Raw genomic sequence first — 17,007 nt, 5'->3', positions numbered from 1 at the left:
AGCTGACCTGAGATAGTTTATAGTTTGTGGATATCTGTGAGTCCTTCTTATCGGGTGCGTAGGTCCGTCTGGCGTACATCCTTTGCGCATGGACTACAGTTTTAGTTCCATTTAGTGCCCTGTTTGTTTAGTCTTGGTAATGCAGAATGTTGTTATACACTCTGAACTAGTTAAAACCTTCGACTATGGAAGAGATCTTCAGAATTGGTTTGGCAACTTGTGTCACCTCGTGGCGGCAGCACATGTCTTGTCAGTTCATCACTTTATAACTTTCCATCAGTGTTTGCCATCAAGTTCCAGCTCTCAATGTCTAACTGTGTTACGACTCCATTGCTCCAGAAGCTTCCATCACAGACCATAAAGACAATTGAAAACAAATTATCTTTTTCGCCAAATGAACTGAACTACAGATGTGACCTGCAGGATTGTTGGTGTCAGGTCTGTGCTGGAATATAATATCCCACAGCACATTGGGATATGTGGAAAAGTCTTTAGATACAGAATAATCCAACATTTTAGATAAGTTCTATGTAAAACATGTTTTATTTTAGTTCGGGAACAAGGGAATGATTTGACTTTCATTCCACTGACCTCCCGTGGTTCCTCGTGGCCCAGTTTGTGGAGTCTATTGAATCCCGAGGATATGCTAATGACATTCACTCTTAATCATTCTGCATCGATGATAACCTATGAGGTTTTGGCACCATTAATTCTAATTTAATTATCTCTGTTGGTTATACGTTCTGCTATGGTTACGATTTGTACAAAGAGTTTGGGCAATTAGCTCAGTCTCGGTCCAGTGGGGGGGGGGGGGGGGGGGCTCATTAAAGATGGCAGGTATGTTTTTTCTCTTCATGTCTGGGCTTCAACTCTTTGTCTGCTGCATCGCCACATTCTTTTTTCTGGTGCTTCTTTCAGGTCAAACCGTTTCATTTCCACCTCAGCCACAGTTCTTATTCGAGGTGGCACGATGTTCACAGCCCCCCCCCCCATTCTGTCTTTTTTGTCTCTTTCTTGGCCAGACCTCCTGTGGAACTGCCAAATGAAGCGTCTTCCATCTACTGAGCCTCATTCAGCAGATCTCAGCTGTCATGCTTTGCTGATTCTGTATATCTTATAGGCATGAAGCTGTAGAAAAGGTAGTATAAAATACAGATGTGCCTATGCATACTTGATTAATGTCAAGTGTTCTGTAGTCCAGGGAAGTTCTTGTACTCTTGCTTTGATGAACAGGGTTAGGAGGGTTACATTTACAATGTCTTCTGCAACAATAACTGATAATGTTTGAAGAAATATAATCAGTAACCTGATCTAAGTATTACAATATAACGACTTGCATCATAACTTTCTGTTACTTTTGGATTACCTTGATATCAAATGCAATGGAGAAAAAAACTTGAAAAACATTGTAAATGCCCATTTAAAACATTTGTAATCTGTTAATGTCCTTTTTTAAGCGTAACTGTAAGGGAAACAAGTTACAGGCTTTGTTTGTATCCTGATATAATACTGTTACATCTGTCTCCGGGTTATCAGTAACATCACAGTTTAGTTTGGAATCCTTTGAGCACAGGTTGCGTTTGTAACAAACTCAGGTCCTCTGTCTCTCCTAACCATTTTATTCTAACCTCAGGGAACGATCTGATGAATTCTCCAATCATCTTTCCTTGAGCCTATGATGTGTTTTCCCTGACGCTAAGGAGAAGTAGTTCGAAAAAGAAAGACTCCAATTTGTGAAGTCACTTTCGTAATGTCAAATATTTCTGTGGTGTTTGAAATGTGAAACATGTTATTCATTTAAATATTGTAAATGTGCATTTTGAGTTTTGGTGTCTTCCCTTTTATTTCATTAAAGCCATCTTTCTTTTCATTTATGACTCTCCAAAGTTACATTTTCATACCGCCGTTTTTCTCGATGACAGCCATGTTGGTTGTATCAGAGGTCGATCTGAATGATAATCAGGCAGCGAGATAACGACAGACAGAGCATACAAATGATCAAGACAAGAACAATGCAGAGAGGATGATCAAAAAAGAGGAGAGGAGATTGCTCATGGAGAAGGAAGGGAAGGAAGCGAAGCGTCTTCGTCCGTAACCTTTTCTACACTTCTATTTCTTCCCGCGTCTCTCTTTCCACCTGCTGTTCTCTGCCACTATCTTTACCATCTCTCCTCTTTCTCTCCGCCTCTCATATTTATCCTTCAACCCTTCTTTCTAGCTTATCTCACTCGCTTCTATCTCTTCCTTCTTCACTGTCACTGCTTTCTATTCGCTTCCTCCATTCCTTTATTCTGCCTCTCTCTCGTGTCTCCTGCACCGCAGCCTGGCAACAGAAACGACTCATGGGAGATGAGTGCTGATATCAAGACAAAGCAGAAGCTCACACACACACACGCACATACACACACACACACGCACGCACGCACGCACGCACGCGCGCGCACACACACGCACGCACGCACGCACACACACACACACTAACAACCGAGGAGCACAATTAAAGCTCTGCACGCCCACATAGTTCCAAAGAAATGGTTCTAATCAAAAGATCACCGCTGTGGAACAAAACAAATATTGTTTGTTCATTATGTTTTATTACTTTACTTTTTATTCCATGGATTCAAGCTTTTTTTTAACTAAATTAAGTCGAAAAGAGATTCAATTAAAATGGTGGAGCCAGTTGTGTGAAACCGTTCATCTTGTTTTTACTGCTTTTCAAAGATTAATACAACAGTTTTATATTAAGCCTGGATCCCCCCCCCCCCCCCCCCCCCCACAGAGTAGCAGGATCAGTCCTGAGAAGGTGGTGGTTTGTGGGAATACTAAATGCTGCAACAATGTTCTCCCCTTTTTAAGATTCTTAGGAAATGTGAAAGAAGAGACCTTGTGTCAAGACGCATTTACTTTAAATAACTATTACTTTTGAATGGAACCAACGTCTCCTTCGAGACTGGAGCTTTAATCCACCGCCTCAGACCACTGGGCCACACTACCTGTGAAACATGTTGAAGCAAATAGACAGGATAAGATGTTGGATTTAGAGTGAAAGATGGAAGGTATTGGAGTTAATTATATCAGCTGACTGGGTTTTAAAGAATGTGGTAGCCTTCTACAGATCGGCCTTATTGCACAATGAGTATAAAGACAGCCTTGCTGGATATCCTGTTTTAGCAGAGGATGGTTTTGAACCATCGACCTCTGCGTTATGGGGCCAGGCAGTTCCACTGCACCACTTTGCTCATGGGTTCAAGGTGCAAGGCTTGCATATCACTGGGGAGCCTACATTTGAAGTCGTACAACAAAACTTGTGTTAACCATAGACTTCATTACAGGAATCAAACCACAAACACATTCGAAAAACCATTGACTGCCGGATGGGGTAACCGAAAGTGCTAAGTCAATTCCATGTGCACTAATGCAGCACTCTGCTTGCAGATACTGGGTAAGGGACAACTTCCTTCCAAGAATCTAGACTGCAGAAAGAACGGCAGTGGTGGGATTTGAACCCACGCCTCCTGAGAGACTGGAGCAACGCTGCCGCAGGCTCGGCTGTGTACATTTTGATTAATGTTGAGAATATGGCCAATCAGAGAGCCAGCTCCAACATTCGTTAGCCAATGGCAGCGCCAGCTCCATAATTCACCGGCCAATCAAGTTTGCGGCTCCTACATTCGTCCATCATTTGACCAATCACGGCGGAGAAATGTTGGAGCAACGAAGGAAGGGGGCGTGCATCGTAATAATAACACCGGGTATACATCGTAATAACATCGAGTTTACGAGTGGTTACAAACATGGTAAGTCTTATATAACAGTGTTGTATATGATATGACTATAAAGGCCCAGATACACCGGCCCGAAATCGGCAGCAAATGGGAGTCGGGCCGAACATGAGCGTGGGCACGCCCTATTCGGAGTGGTGTGCGCCGCACCGTCGGGTCTTTTCTGCCGACCTGACGCCTTTTCTTGCCGATTCAACATGTTGAATCGGCGTCGGGAACACCACCGGAAGTCGGACAAAGGGATAACACTGATTGGCTGTTCAGCTAGCGAATCAGTGCATGAGAAGCGTTAACGGAAGTGAGGGAGGTAAACAAATAATTTAAAAGGGAAGATGGAACACACACGGACGGCTATTTCACCTCATCGGTTTATAGAGCTCCTGTTCGTTCATGTTTTCAATGGACGAAAGTGAAAATGGAAAGAAAAACGCTATTTGTTGTTTGTTTATATCATGGAGTCTGTTCTTCTTCTCTGTCTTCTGGTTGTTCCGGTTGTTGCCTCTTTTGAATGATGAATACACACTACCGCCGCCTGCTGGTAAGGAGAGTTATTGCCACTCACGCATGCGCAGTTCATACGTGCTCGGCTCGGATTTGCGGTGGGTTCCAGTGTGCGAAGTCGGCGAATACACAGGAGAGTCCGGCGATGCAACAGTCGGTGTCGGTGTCGGCGTCGGCGACTTCTCAGGTGACTGGCCGGTGTATCTGGGCCTTAAGTGTATAATTAATTCAAACTGTTGTGTCGTGTTGTCATATAGATTCATTCAACCATTATCCTTACAAACTCTCCGTTAGCATTGTTAGCTTCCACTCAGTGGTGTAGTCTACGTGATATGCTGGTATACGCCGTATACGCACTAGAAAATGCCAGTGATTTCCGTATGCCCTCTTAAAAATGAGCGATGATACGTAACAACATCATTTTGTGACTTCGCTTTCACGCTTTCGCCCCCTTCTGTGTTAATACTTTTGGACGTCTGGGGCTTCCGTCGCCTTTGGCCTGTTGCTAAGCAACAGCAACACACTTTGTTCGGTTCTGACAAACCCCACGTTTCTCTAACGTTATCAGAATTTGATCCTTCCATCATTCAAGTTCGCGGAGCGCTAAACAGGAAGCAAACATGAAACGAAAACAGACGAAAATATTTTAATGTTTTCCGAAGTGTTCCCCTATTACCACTACAGAAGAAGAGCCAGGTCAGGCGGCTGTCCTAAAGGTGACAGAGAACGAGCCCGGCGCTACCGCAAATTTACCCGGTAAGTGGAATTAGCATGGTTATCATTAACGTAACAGTAGCTGGAATGTAAGAACAGGCATCCTTGGTTAGAGTGGAGGGACAGAAAGTTAGGTAAATGTCAGCACACATGCAAAGGAAAGCTGATCTAAACAACAGAAATTCATAAAGTCAATGACTATGCAAATGAGAGTTAATTCATGGTCATGTTAAAAGTGCATTTAAAACATTTGCACCATTATATTTAAGCAATAGCTCACGACAGGCCGTGGTATATGCTCATTATATCACGGCCTGAAGTGAGCTATTGCTTTTATAAAACGGTTACCAAGTGTGGCAATATGAAAGAAAAATACACACTCTAATTTAAATAGTTTTTATTAGTAAATAATGATGTTCAAAATAAAATAGTCCCTCCTTTGCCTTCTGCAGAAAACATGCAAGGTGGTTGCTATGCAACAACACTAACAGCAAGCGAACATATTCGACAGAGAGCGTTGATCCATTATTTGGCTGTTTATTTACATTAATGTGTATGTTGCTGTTTATTGTGCAGCCACTGAAAACCTGTCCAGCATCAGTAGCATGGCTTACGTGGTCACTTGTATAGGTTGAGGTTGTTCGAGGCTGTTGCTTGGCGTGGCGAGAATATTGCTCCACTTTCTCCGGTCCCCGAGATTGAGCTTCCAGTAGCTCTGGAGAGAGCTTTCGCACCTGTGGCCACTAACGGTCGTATCAGAAAGCTTTTGAATGGTGCTACTTTTCCAGTTGGTCTACCTGCTCTTCACGTAGCTCTGCATGTCGTAGTTTAGGTGCTTTTTTTTCTGGAGATAGGAACTGCTCAATCCACTCCTACATACTATAGAAAGACCCCCCCCGGAGGTCGAAGTTAATCTTAAATGTTTCCATTTTATGCTTTGTATGTTTGTTTCGTAACGGAAGAAATGTAAATATATTTATAAAACTGACAAGTCAAATCAAGCAATCTGATTGGTCGATAGCGTTTTTGCGGACCTCTTTGATTACAGATTTGAAAACATCGTTGCTTGCTTTAAAAGTAGCACAATTCATTATGTTAAACCTTCAAAATTATCTAGATATCCCTGCCCTAATGCCAAAGGAACTGCACACTGAATATGTTTTGCCGTTTGATGTCTATGTCTGGACCGCTGCGTCAAAAAGGAGGGCTTCTGCCCAGCTTCTGCCCCGTTACTTCTCCGCTGCTTTCTTGCTCCAGTATTTGCTTTTCAGACCAACGGTATACTGTTTTTCTCAGACGCGGAGGGATACTGACTTGTTGTGAAAAGTAACTTACAATTCTACCCATGGTATACGCTCAGTATATCACGGCTAAGAACCAATCAGATTGCTTGATTTGACTTGTCCGTTTTATTATACTATATGTTAGTTATCAGTAGTTGTCAAATAATTAGCTATTGAAAAAGTGGAACATTTTTCTCCTTTTATCTGCTTTTCATGCATTTGTTAGCCATGATGTAAATATTGTAAGCAGTTTATTAAATACTTTTGAGTAAATCTTGGCTCTTTTCTGCAGATATTATTGGTAAAAACTTGTATTATGCTAATTCGTCATGGTTTTGTTTATTTCCAGGTTGTGCTCTTTGCAGCGCTACAAAATCAACAGGTGTCCTCACAGAACAATGAGTGTCTATGTCTGAGGAGTGGGTGCACTTTAAGATCCAGTCCTCAGATTCAAGCAGATCAACATCTCTGGCCTCTTTGAGAAACAAGATTAGACGACATGAGACGTCCAGAGCACACAAAATAGCCCAAGAGCTCACGGAGAAGGGTGGACAGGATTTAGTTGGAAATTTGGTGAGAGCTGTGTCAGAGACAGTGTTTGCAGTAGGCCATATTGAGATTTTGATAAAAATGTCAATTCATTGTTCAACCCTAGAAGATAAGTGGGCTTTTTCCATCATTGTTCATTCTTTTATTTTTTTATTGTTAATGTCTCTGGCAGTTAAAAGTCACATAAAAATGCTTATAATACATTGACATGTTGATAACACATAACCAGTCTCAAGACTAGTCTATGCATTAGTAAGTGTGATGGTGTTCATGAGGTGTTGCTTCAAGACAGGATGAATACAATTATTACAGTATACCCACTACAAAAAAGTAGACTACACCACTGCTTCCACTGTGTAAACAGCGGACGCTAACAACAGTTTTTACGTTTTTATGAACATGGTGAGTCTTATTACGGTGTTGTATATGCTATGACTATACGTTTATAATTCATTCAAACTGTTGTGTTGTGTTGTCATATCGATTAATTCAACTATTAAGGTCACAAAACCCCGTTATCTGACGCTCTGTTTATGCTTTGTCAGCCGGCCGCCGGATACTGCTAACTTTTACTGTTAATGTAATTTAATTAGGTGGTGATAAAAACCGCATTTCGTAATATTTTTAGGTGATACTATAAATTCAGATGGATACCCGAATATATTAAGGGTTGTCATGTGTTTTATTGGAAGCGGAAAAGCTGAAATAACGTTATTTACTAGGTTATGATGACACATTATTAAGTAGCCTAGAGGACTTTATTTACACAGGCTGCTACTTGCCCAAGAAGGTAGCTGACGCTAATTGACTTTTTAGATAAAACCTCCAATGTAAAGGTCAAGTATATTTAACATTTATATTGTGTTTGTTTTTTTAATAGAGGGGTTTGTGGGGGTGTGCTTACCTTTCACTACAATGGACCAAACTTTTTTTATATGCTTTATAGGAACTACAAAACCATATTATATACAATCAAATACATGTCATTCATAAGAAAATGCTATTTGTATCAAATAAATCATTAGAGTCTTTTCACCTACACCTCAACCGCTTCATACCAGGTTTGTGTCTGTCAAACATGTTGGTTCATAGCCCAAATATTTCATAACCTAATGTTTCATAATGTTCTTCTAGGGACCAGTGCCAACAGCCTGCATTTTCAGATTTACCTGCTGGAAGGACTGCACAGGTGGAAGGAACCAGGACCGTGGTACTGCTGTTTAAACAATATTTTAAAATATATTTATATCATTTTATTCCATTTAGTAAATAATCCACTTTTCCTCTATCGTTTCAGCATGAGGACGTCATGGAGGAAGATGAAGGCTTCTCTGACATCAGAGACGACCCCACAGTGCTGGACCTCGGGGTCCTGCAGGCTCCAGCCTCTCAGACTCCCTCTGGCACTTCCACCCTGGCCCCCAGCAGAACCACCCCAACATCTGGCCCTTCCATCCAGGCTCCCAGCACAACCACCGGAGCCCTGAGCAGAACAACACCGACCCCAAGCCCATCTGTACAGGCCTCTGCTGCTGACATCCTGCCCTCCAGTTCTTCCTCTGAGGCCAGTGTTGACATGCAAGCTGAAGAAGAAGAAATGGTAAGTGTCACTTTAGAATATTCATGTATACAGATTATCTAGATTTCATTATCAACTACTTATGAACACATACTTTATTATATCGACAATATTATAGAGGTCAGTGTTTGCTTAATGTTTCCATTTCTAAACTGTTTCATCATCTGCATAGGCTGTCGATGTCCAGAATCTTCGGGGGTTCCAGCACGTGGACAGACTGGCTGAGTACCTGGTGGATCTGCGGGACAAGACCTCTCTCTGCCTGAGTAACCGGCAGGCAGGGGAAATCATTGCACTGTGGGACAGCTTGGAGGAGGTGGACAAGCAGCGGGCGGTGTATGCAGCACGCCACCAGGACAGGCTTTTGAGTGGCCGCTTCAGGACACCAAAGAAGCCCTCAAAGACTCCTGGTGTGGAGATGACCACCCGCTGCATGCTGGGGGAAAGTAGTGCTCCTGCTCAGTGGCCTGACTGCTGTCGGTTGGTGGAGAGCATTTTTATCAGACTCTGTGATCTCCACCGATCCCCAGTCAGGAAAGGCAAGGGGGCCATTTCCAGGTGGTCCCTTATTCTTAGGGACTACAGTAAGATTTGGCAGCTGGTTGTTGGCAACTACCTGGTGATGCAGGGCACCCAGATTCAGCTGGTGGCAGTAAATCAAACCACCCTCATCAGCTGGCACAACAGCAGGCAGAAGAAGCAGGAGCTGTCTGTGGTGCTGCAGGGCACTGCTCTGCTTCCAGCCCTCCCTGAGTCTGATGAGCCTCATCAAGCGGCCCGTGTCCTCCCTGCTGTACCCACGCCAGCACAGCACGAGCACCAGTACCGGCTCCTGGAGAGTACAGCTGGTCAGACTCAACAGAGACAGAAGGCCTCTTCTCTTCCACTTCCCATCCTGCCAAAGGGAAGAGCAAAGAGGTCTCTCTCCATCACACCTCCAGCACCAGCACCTGCTCTCCAACCTCAGGTCAGCTTCGTCACCCCAACTGGACAAACTTTCTGTTTTGTACCAGTTGCCTTTCCGGCTGCAATTCAGGGCCCCACACCAGCTGGGGCCACACCAAAGCGGATATACAGGCGGACTGTAGGGGCAAACACCTGCAAAAAGTGTGGCCAGTTCTGCACTGCTGAAACTGGACACAGCCAGTATCGCGACAGAGAGTTTTGTCCGCAGACAGAAACACTATCGAAAGAACTTTGGTTGGAGGAAATGAGGAAAATATTTGGCAAATAATAATGTAAACATATTGTAAATAGTTCATCAAAATGTACAATATTTAATGCTTGTAAATAACAGTTGTTTTGTAATTTGGTTATTTTTGTATACCTACATTTATTGGTTTGCTGTGAATAGTAATGTCAGTGTTTTATTATTTTATTTAAAGTCTTTGTTGTATTTATTGTACTTTTGTGGTGTTTAAATAAAATCTTTCAAAAAGTATTTCCTTATTTATTTTTTCTCTCAACAAACAAAACTGGTGTTCTGCAGTTGTACACGTGTTTTAATGTTTGTATAAAATAATATAATGCGGTGACAACATTATATAGTTTTAACATTCACTCTTTAAAGCAGTACTCAGATCCTCTACCTAAGTAAAAGTACTAATACTAGACTTAAAATACTACATTACAACTAAAAATCCAGCATTCATGCGTGCAGTAAAATGTACAATAGTTAGCTCTAAGATGTAGTGATGTACACTTTCAAAACAATTCATATTATGGAGTACAAGTACATCACATTTATACTTAATTAAACGTGTCATTGAGTCATACTATTTATATAGCACTTTTCACAAATGAAATACAAAACAAAGTGCTGTTTAACAAGGGACTATATTTAAAATAAACATAAAACTGTGACAGAATGCCAAATGTATGGAACATGACTTATGTAGTTCCCTAGTTCACGGGTTCGAATCCCGCTTGCAGCGTTTCCGAAAAAATGTAAAAAACATTCAAAGTTTCCCATGTGTGCCATATAGCTAAAAACACATCAATCAAGTAAAGATTTCACTTTTCTTTATTTTCTCAAATTTTTTCCTCTTTTTTTCTCTTTTTCTTCCTTTTTTCTTCTTCCCCCTTCTCCCCCCTTCTTCCCCTTCTTTGATGGCCGAGTGTTCCCCAGCTTTCGAACTGTTCTGTCTCTGTCCGTCCGTCTTTCTCCGTACATCTCTCCCGGCTCTGTTACTGAATATCCTCGCTCCAAATGTAACCTCTCAACCCTCTCCTCTTTCCTTTTGTCTCCATGTTCTCCCCTCCTCCCCTCGCTCTGGCTTTTTAAAGTGCTCCCTCTGGGGCCTTCCCATGTCATTACTCCAGTCCTGGATTCAAAATGTCATTAAAGTCATTGCTTTAGTCAGAATTTATTTCAATTAGACCCAGTCACCCAGGGACTCCCAATCCCTGGGTTGCTGTATTCTCCTCCTCCTTCTTCTTCTTCTTCTTCTTCTTCTTCTTCTTCTTCTTCTTCTTCTTCTTCTTCTTCTTCTTCTGCGTTGTTTCTTTTTCTCCAGCCATAACTGAGGGTGACATTGATTCTGAGAGAATGACCCCATGTATCAACACTGTTCCATCCTCTGCTTTGCCGAAAAGACCAAAACCATGGTGCACTCTTCCCTCTACACGTAGCTGATTGTTTCTCAACAATGGAAGCTTGAATATTGAATCTCTGAAGGGACAATTGGCACTACTGACTCCTTACCTCAACGGACAGCTGATTATAATCACAGGACTGCAGTCAACCGAAACCAGCATTCTTTAACAATTTACAGTTGATTTTCTCCAAATGTACTTAACATTTTACCATTAATGAAATGGAAGACAGACCACATCAACGCTTTGATGTGCATGCACTGAGCCTCCAAAGGCCACAGGGCCTGGGGAGGCTCAATGCCATTTCAATCAGGAGAGACTTCGTTTTGGCAATCAATATTGTATTAATTACCATGAATAAAACCATTGAAACATATTAGTCTTTGACAATCAAACCCCATCACAATGAGATATATGTTTTAAGGGGGGGGGGGAGCCAAGTAGCCCCCCACTGCTGGAGCACAGGCAGTACGAGAAGAATAAAGACCTTTCTGAGCATGACAGCATGGAGACATGTCCCAGAAGAGACACTACATACTCATATACACCTGAACATCAGCAGGAGAGGACTCTTTAAAGTAGAGGCACTACATACTGATATACACCTGAACATCAGCAGGAGAGGACTCTTTAAAGTAGAGAAACGACATACTGATAGACACCTGAACATCAGCAGGAGTGGACTCTTTAATAATGTGGAACTTGAAACATTGTTTAAAACAAGGTTAAGCAGTAACAACATATATGATATTGTAAACATGAGCTTAAGCTACAGCTTAAATTAAGATAACAAATAATTGACTATTTAATCAGAAAAGGAGCATGGGAAAATGAACATAAAATGAATGCTTGAAATTTATATCTGTGGTAACTGTCATTGTTATAAACATAAAGTCCCATTGGTTCATTTACATCATGAATAATTAGATCATGAATAAAACATGATCAAGACCTAAAGGCTCTTTAAACAAATAGTAACAACTCATTTAAATAGCATGGAAATACACAGGAGAGCTGGCAGTGTGCACTTCATCCTCATAATGTCATTCCATATGAAAGGTAATATGAGTATGCTTCCAAAACATGACACACTGTTACTGCGCACATTTAATGCAAATCAAACACTGTCTATAATATAATGAATTTTACCGCAATATAATATGTAAATCATAAAACAGATGCAAATCCTTTACAGAACAAATTAACAAAGTCTTTGTTCATATTTTCATAGTTGTATGTAAATGATCTTTGTTTGAATGGTGATTAAAATGCAAATGAAGTCCTTGGTGTTGGCCAGTTGCCCATTGTTGTTGCCAGTAACAGTTGTTTTTTGTTAAACAAATGTTTATTGCTGGTCATTTGAAAAGATAATCTGAGAATTACATCAGTGGTTTTGGAGTTGGGGTTTTGACATGAATTACAGTTTTCTTAATTAATCAGGTCCAAGGCCAAGCGTCTAAACTCATCAACGTGTGTCGACCCAGGAATAATTAAAAACCATAGCTCTGAACATCCATTACGGGAGGTAGAATTGGAGTTTAATGTTTGACTTTGAACACTGCTTGATGGATCAGGTTTGCATGGATCAGTGTTTGTGGTTCAGGAATGAGCCATAAAACCCGGAATGATTTAGCTTTTTCCAATTCAGGTTCCCTTGTGCCGGAGTCATCGTTTGGATGTGTTTTTAGTTAGATGTCTGAAATAAGGTCTGTGGTTAACACAAGCTGAAGAGCATTTCACATGTTGTTCTATGACGTTAAATACGTCAGATGATGCATAGCCATATGACTGTAATGTAGTTTGTTTATAGCCTAACATGTGCTGTTCTCTTCACTTCTTGCATGTGTGCTTCAGAAATCATACAAGTTGTGTTTACATGTAAAAATGATCCTGCTGTACAAAATGTTAAGTATCATAACTGTGCGTTTGCCACAGTTTATTTTCGGCAATAAACCAATGGAAAAATCCCATTGTTTTTGTAAAGGGAGCCTTGGCAATGCTAACTGTTGGGGAAATATTTCCCAAGGCCCATAGCTTTGACCCAGTTTATCAGTTCATGCTGTCCTGACTGAGCACACACACCTGTAACCTGGCTGCTGTGCTCTCAGTGCTCTGTCTCCCTGTTCCTGCCTGTTGGATCAGCTGATAGAGGTGTTATCATTCTATCTTGTTTTGCAGCATGTTGATTATTCTCTCTGAACTAGCTAAACACACAGGTCTGGGGTAGAGTTTTTCAGAATAGATTGTGGCATCTCAACCGTGTGGTCCACTCGTGGCCCGTGACATGTCTTGTGAATCCTCCGGCCGAAGCTCCAAATAAAGCGTCAGTGTTTGCTCTCCTCGTGTCTCTCTGAGTCCTGACTCCAATTGCTTCAGGAGTTTCCCCCACACTAACCCCTGTATCGGCCTGCAACTGCACCACTCTATTCACTTGGTTTCTAAGGTCCTCGATGTAGGGTAATGATAAAGGCTATTGTCATACTTGACATTGCAAAAAAACTATGAAAATACATTTAGAATGGCAGGAATACATTGAACCATTGTTGGGTTATCAATGTGTAAAGTCCAGAGTCCACAAATTGACCCAGGGAAACATTGAACATTTGACCTAGGGAAAAAAAACATTGCAGAGAACATAAAACAGATGGAAGGTCTCCTCAATCTGCCATATAGAGCAGGGGTTCCCAACCCCCGGTCCGCGGACCGGTTCCGGGCCAGCCATGCATGGGGTGGTAAAACAGTACAACAGGAAAGTGGATTAAATGGAGGCGGAAATCCTCCAAACTGTAATACTGTTGGATGAGTAGAAGAAAAATTATTTTCATTTCATTTCAAACCTTTATTTAACGAGATTGGTCCCATTGAGATCATAGATCTCTTTTTCAAGGGAGGCCTGCAGCATATAGGTTCCACATGAAACATAAAACAATAAAGGACATCATAAATTATATTTACAGGATACATTTACATAGTTATAGACATTTACAAGTGCCCATAGTATCAACAAGCATTTCATTTAGCCTAGCTTTAAAAACATGCAGAGGAATGAGATTGCTCAGTTTCAATTCTTGCTGAAGATTTTTCCAAGCAAGTGGAGTTGAGCACATAAAAGCTGTCTTACCTAAGACAGTCCTTGCTCTTGGCACATCTAACAATAGTACATCATAATGAGAAATGTATTTAGCCAATTTATTTAGCCATCTTCCACCCTCCGGAGAAAACCAATGTTGGTCGATTTTATCCACGATCTTGTTCTTTCGGTCATGACCCCCCCTTCAGGACCATAGGTGAGGGTAGGAATGAAGATGGACAGTAGATGGAGAGTATTGCCTTCTTGCAGCTTCCTTTCTACACAATGGCGATGTAAAGCGACAGCAATAGCTCCTCTCTCAAGAACAATACCCTTAGACACTGGAGCTCCTCTACTTGGGGTAAGAAGTCGTTCCTTACTTGGAACGCACAGTCCAGCGGTTTTCTGCGGAAAACCATGGCCTTAGACTTTGAGGTGCGGATAAAATAGAAATATTTCACGAACAAACATTAGTTTTTTCATTACCTATCTCCTTTTTTTGTAACTATACTTTTATTTTTTCTAAAAAATGTTGTATTGGCCTTAATGTAAAGATTAATGAATGATTCAACCCAAAAGCTAACAGTGATCATACCTTCTGATGATCTATACAAGAATGTTAGGTTTTCTTGTGTCTCTTTTAATCTCAATGACTTTGTTTGGCTCTAGAACTATTTTTATACGGCACCATATTTAAATATTTCTCCCTTTTTCTCATTTCTTTTTGTGGATAACAGCTTCCCACTAATTGTCTGAAATTTTAAACGACAACGACGGCAGTCATTATGACTGTGATGAGTGAGGAAATTGTACTTGAAATCATCCTCTGTGCCTTTTTAAAAAGATATAAGAAAACAAGGAACATGATGAAGACAAATGTCAGCGTTAAAGTGAGAAGCCGTAGCATTTATCAGGCGGAGCTGCCACTTGAGAATGTTCTTGTTTGATGTTCTGCTAGACAATCAACCCTTTCCTTTCTCTTTAACTGTCAGGAAAAATAACAATGTACGTATGTGTGTGTGCACTTACTGAGTAATTCTGCTTACGTGAATGAGAAAATGACTCGTGTGCCCTTGCTGAAAGAATAGAGGAATACGGTAAAAGTGACAGTTCACACAAAGCCGATGCTGTATTTCTGTATTGATAGCTAATCTGCCTTTTAATACATGGAGAAGACAAGGAAGGCCCTTTACTCGAATAGTAATTGCTCACAGTTAATCATTGGTGCCTATGTGCCATGAGACTCGGCAAATGTTGCTTTCGGGGGAAATTACAGTGTGATTGTACAACAGCGGTCGCTAAGAAAGTCACGCGTCAAATTAAAGATAACGGAAAGTAGTATGGGGATTTTTACTGCAAAGGATTCATTAGGTTTCATAGTTTGACATAGAAACCAAGTCACATGGGAAGACCATTGTTGAGAGCTTTGGTTAAAGGGGAATACAGCTTGATTTCTCAATTCCCACAACGTCTGCGGCTATTATTAGTTCCCCCATCATTCCTTAATTGATTTCTGAACATTATCAACCAAAATGGAAATGTTGAATAGCTGCAGATGTTCTGTGGAAAATTGGGAAGTGATCGTAAAGCGGAGTTCGCACAGAAGCCAGGTGTCAGAGAGAAGATTTTGATTACACAGTTTAACATGGAACACGAGAGAACAGAGGAATGAGATCGGAAGAGTCTGTGTAATTTGGACTTTTTTCAAGCTTGCAGTTCCATGTTGCAATCTTTGTCCATCATGTCTAACGAGCCAATGAAATCCATGAAAAAAATGCAAACCAGAAGCTTTCACAGCACGTTTCTTGTTTTTATAGTGACACGAACAGTGTGCGTCTTAAAGAGGCCCTTCAGTGCTTTCTGGGGTTTCTCTTTCCCGTAGAGGTTATATGGGTTTTGGGTGCTTGTATAGGCTGGCACTCCAATACCTTGTCCTTGATAGACTAAGGAGCAGGATATTTCAGACACAAAGTTGTTGATCAATCACAACAAAGCCAGATAGCTAACCAATCAGAGCAGACCCTGGACCCTGGTTTCAGACAGAGAGGGAAAAGAGGTGCTGCAACACAGGCAGTGTGAGAAAACAAAGAGCTTTTTGAACATTAAAGCCACAATACAGGCTCAACAAAGAACTATGAACCTGAACATGACCAAATGATTATGCTCTTTAAATGTTCTCATATTGAAATAAGAAGAAAGCCTTCCTCTTGTCTTGGTTTGCTCATGAGGTTTTTACTTAATAAGTACTTTCAAAAGTGGTGAGGCTAAGGTGATGCTTTGATATGTTCAATAACAAGGGTAATAAAAACATAAAGAACAAGCCAATTGTCCTTCACATTTTCAATATGTTGATGGAAAAACAGCACAAAAAGGCAGTACTTTCAGCTATAAGTGTGTTTAAGTGCTAAAACAGGATCATGTGGAATTAGGTACACATTTGGAATTTTGATCTGACAAAGTTGTCCAGGAGGATCATTATTGTCATCAGGATGCTCCATGAATGTCTTTCCAAAATCTAGAGGCAATTCATCCAATTCGTTTTGAGGTAGCAGATCCACTAACTCACTGATATTGCTAGCACAAGAGCCATGGTGTTAGCATTGCTAAATGAATACATTTGTAATATGTCACTAACAGATCAAACAAGCATCAATAGGGTGTCATGATTTCATTGTTTTGGTGTTTGAGTTTTGCAATTACACAAACAATTCAGATTATTGAGGATATTGGTCAGAAATGTGCAAACTCTAGCAATAAAAATACATTCTCACTCTAGTTGCTCAGGACACCAAGAAACCGGCACTAGAGGGTTGCCTACAGAGTCATGGTTTGGAACGTAGGGTCACTTTCCAACATGCCACCTTCTATGGAAGTAAATCCAGGGGTCCATGTTTGTGCTTGTTGCATTTCAGATTGGAAATGGAATATATGCAT

The 17,007-nt window shown here is 41.1% G+C and overlaps 1 protein-coding gene across 1 annotated transcript; it reads left to right on the top strand.

Moving 5' to 3' along the window:
* Positions 1-4,417: 4,417 nt before the first annotated feature.
* On the top strand, positions 4,418-9,642 carry LOC307032952 (uncharacterized protein; the record flags this gene model as incomplete). The annotated part of the gene is made up of 4 exons (XM_079671225.1): positions 4,418-4,470; positions 7,964-8,039; positions 8,127-8,429; positions 8,581-9,642. The coding sequence occupies exons 3-4, from the start codon at positions 8,139-8,141 to the stop codon at positions 9,640-9,642; spliced, it is 1,353 nt and encodes a 450-aa protein (XP_079527351.1). The 5' UTR covers positions 4,418-4,470; positions 7,964-8,039; positions 8,127-8,138.
* Between the last annotated feature and the right edge of the window lie 7,365 nt (positions 9,643-17,007).

The sequence above is a fragment of the Notothenia rossii genome, assembly GCF_949606895.1.
Source record: "Notothenia rossii genome assembly, chromosome: 3".
Classification (NCBI taxonomy): Eukaryota; Metazoa; Chordata; class Actinopteri; order Perciformes; family Nototheniidae; genus Notothenia; species Notothenia rossii.
This window is presented reverse-complemented; position numbering and strand designations above follow the sequence as displayed.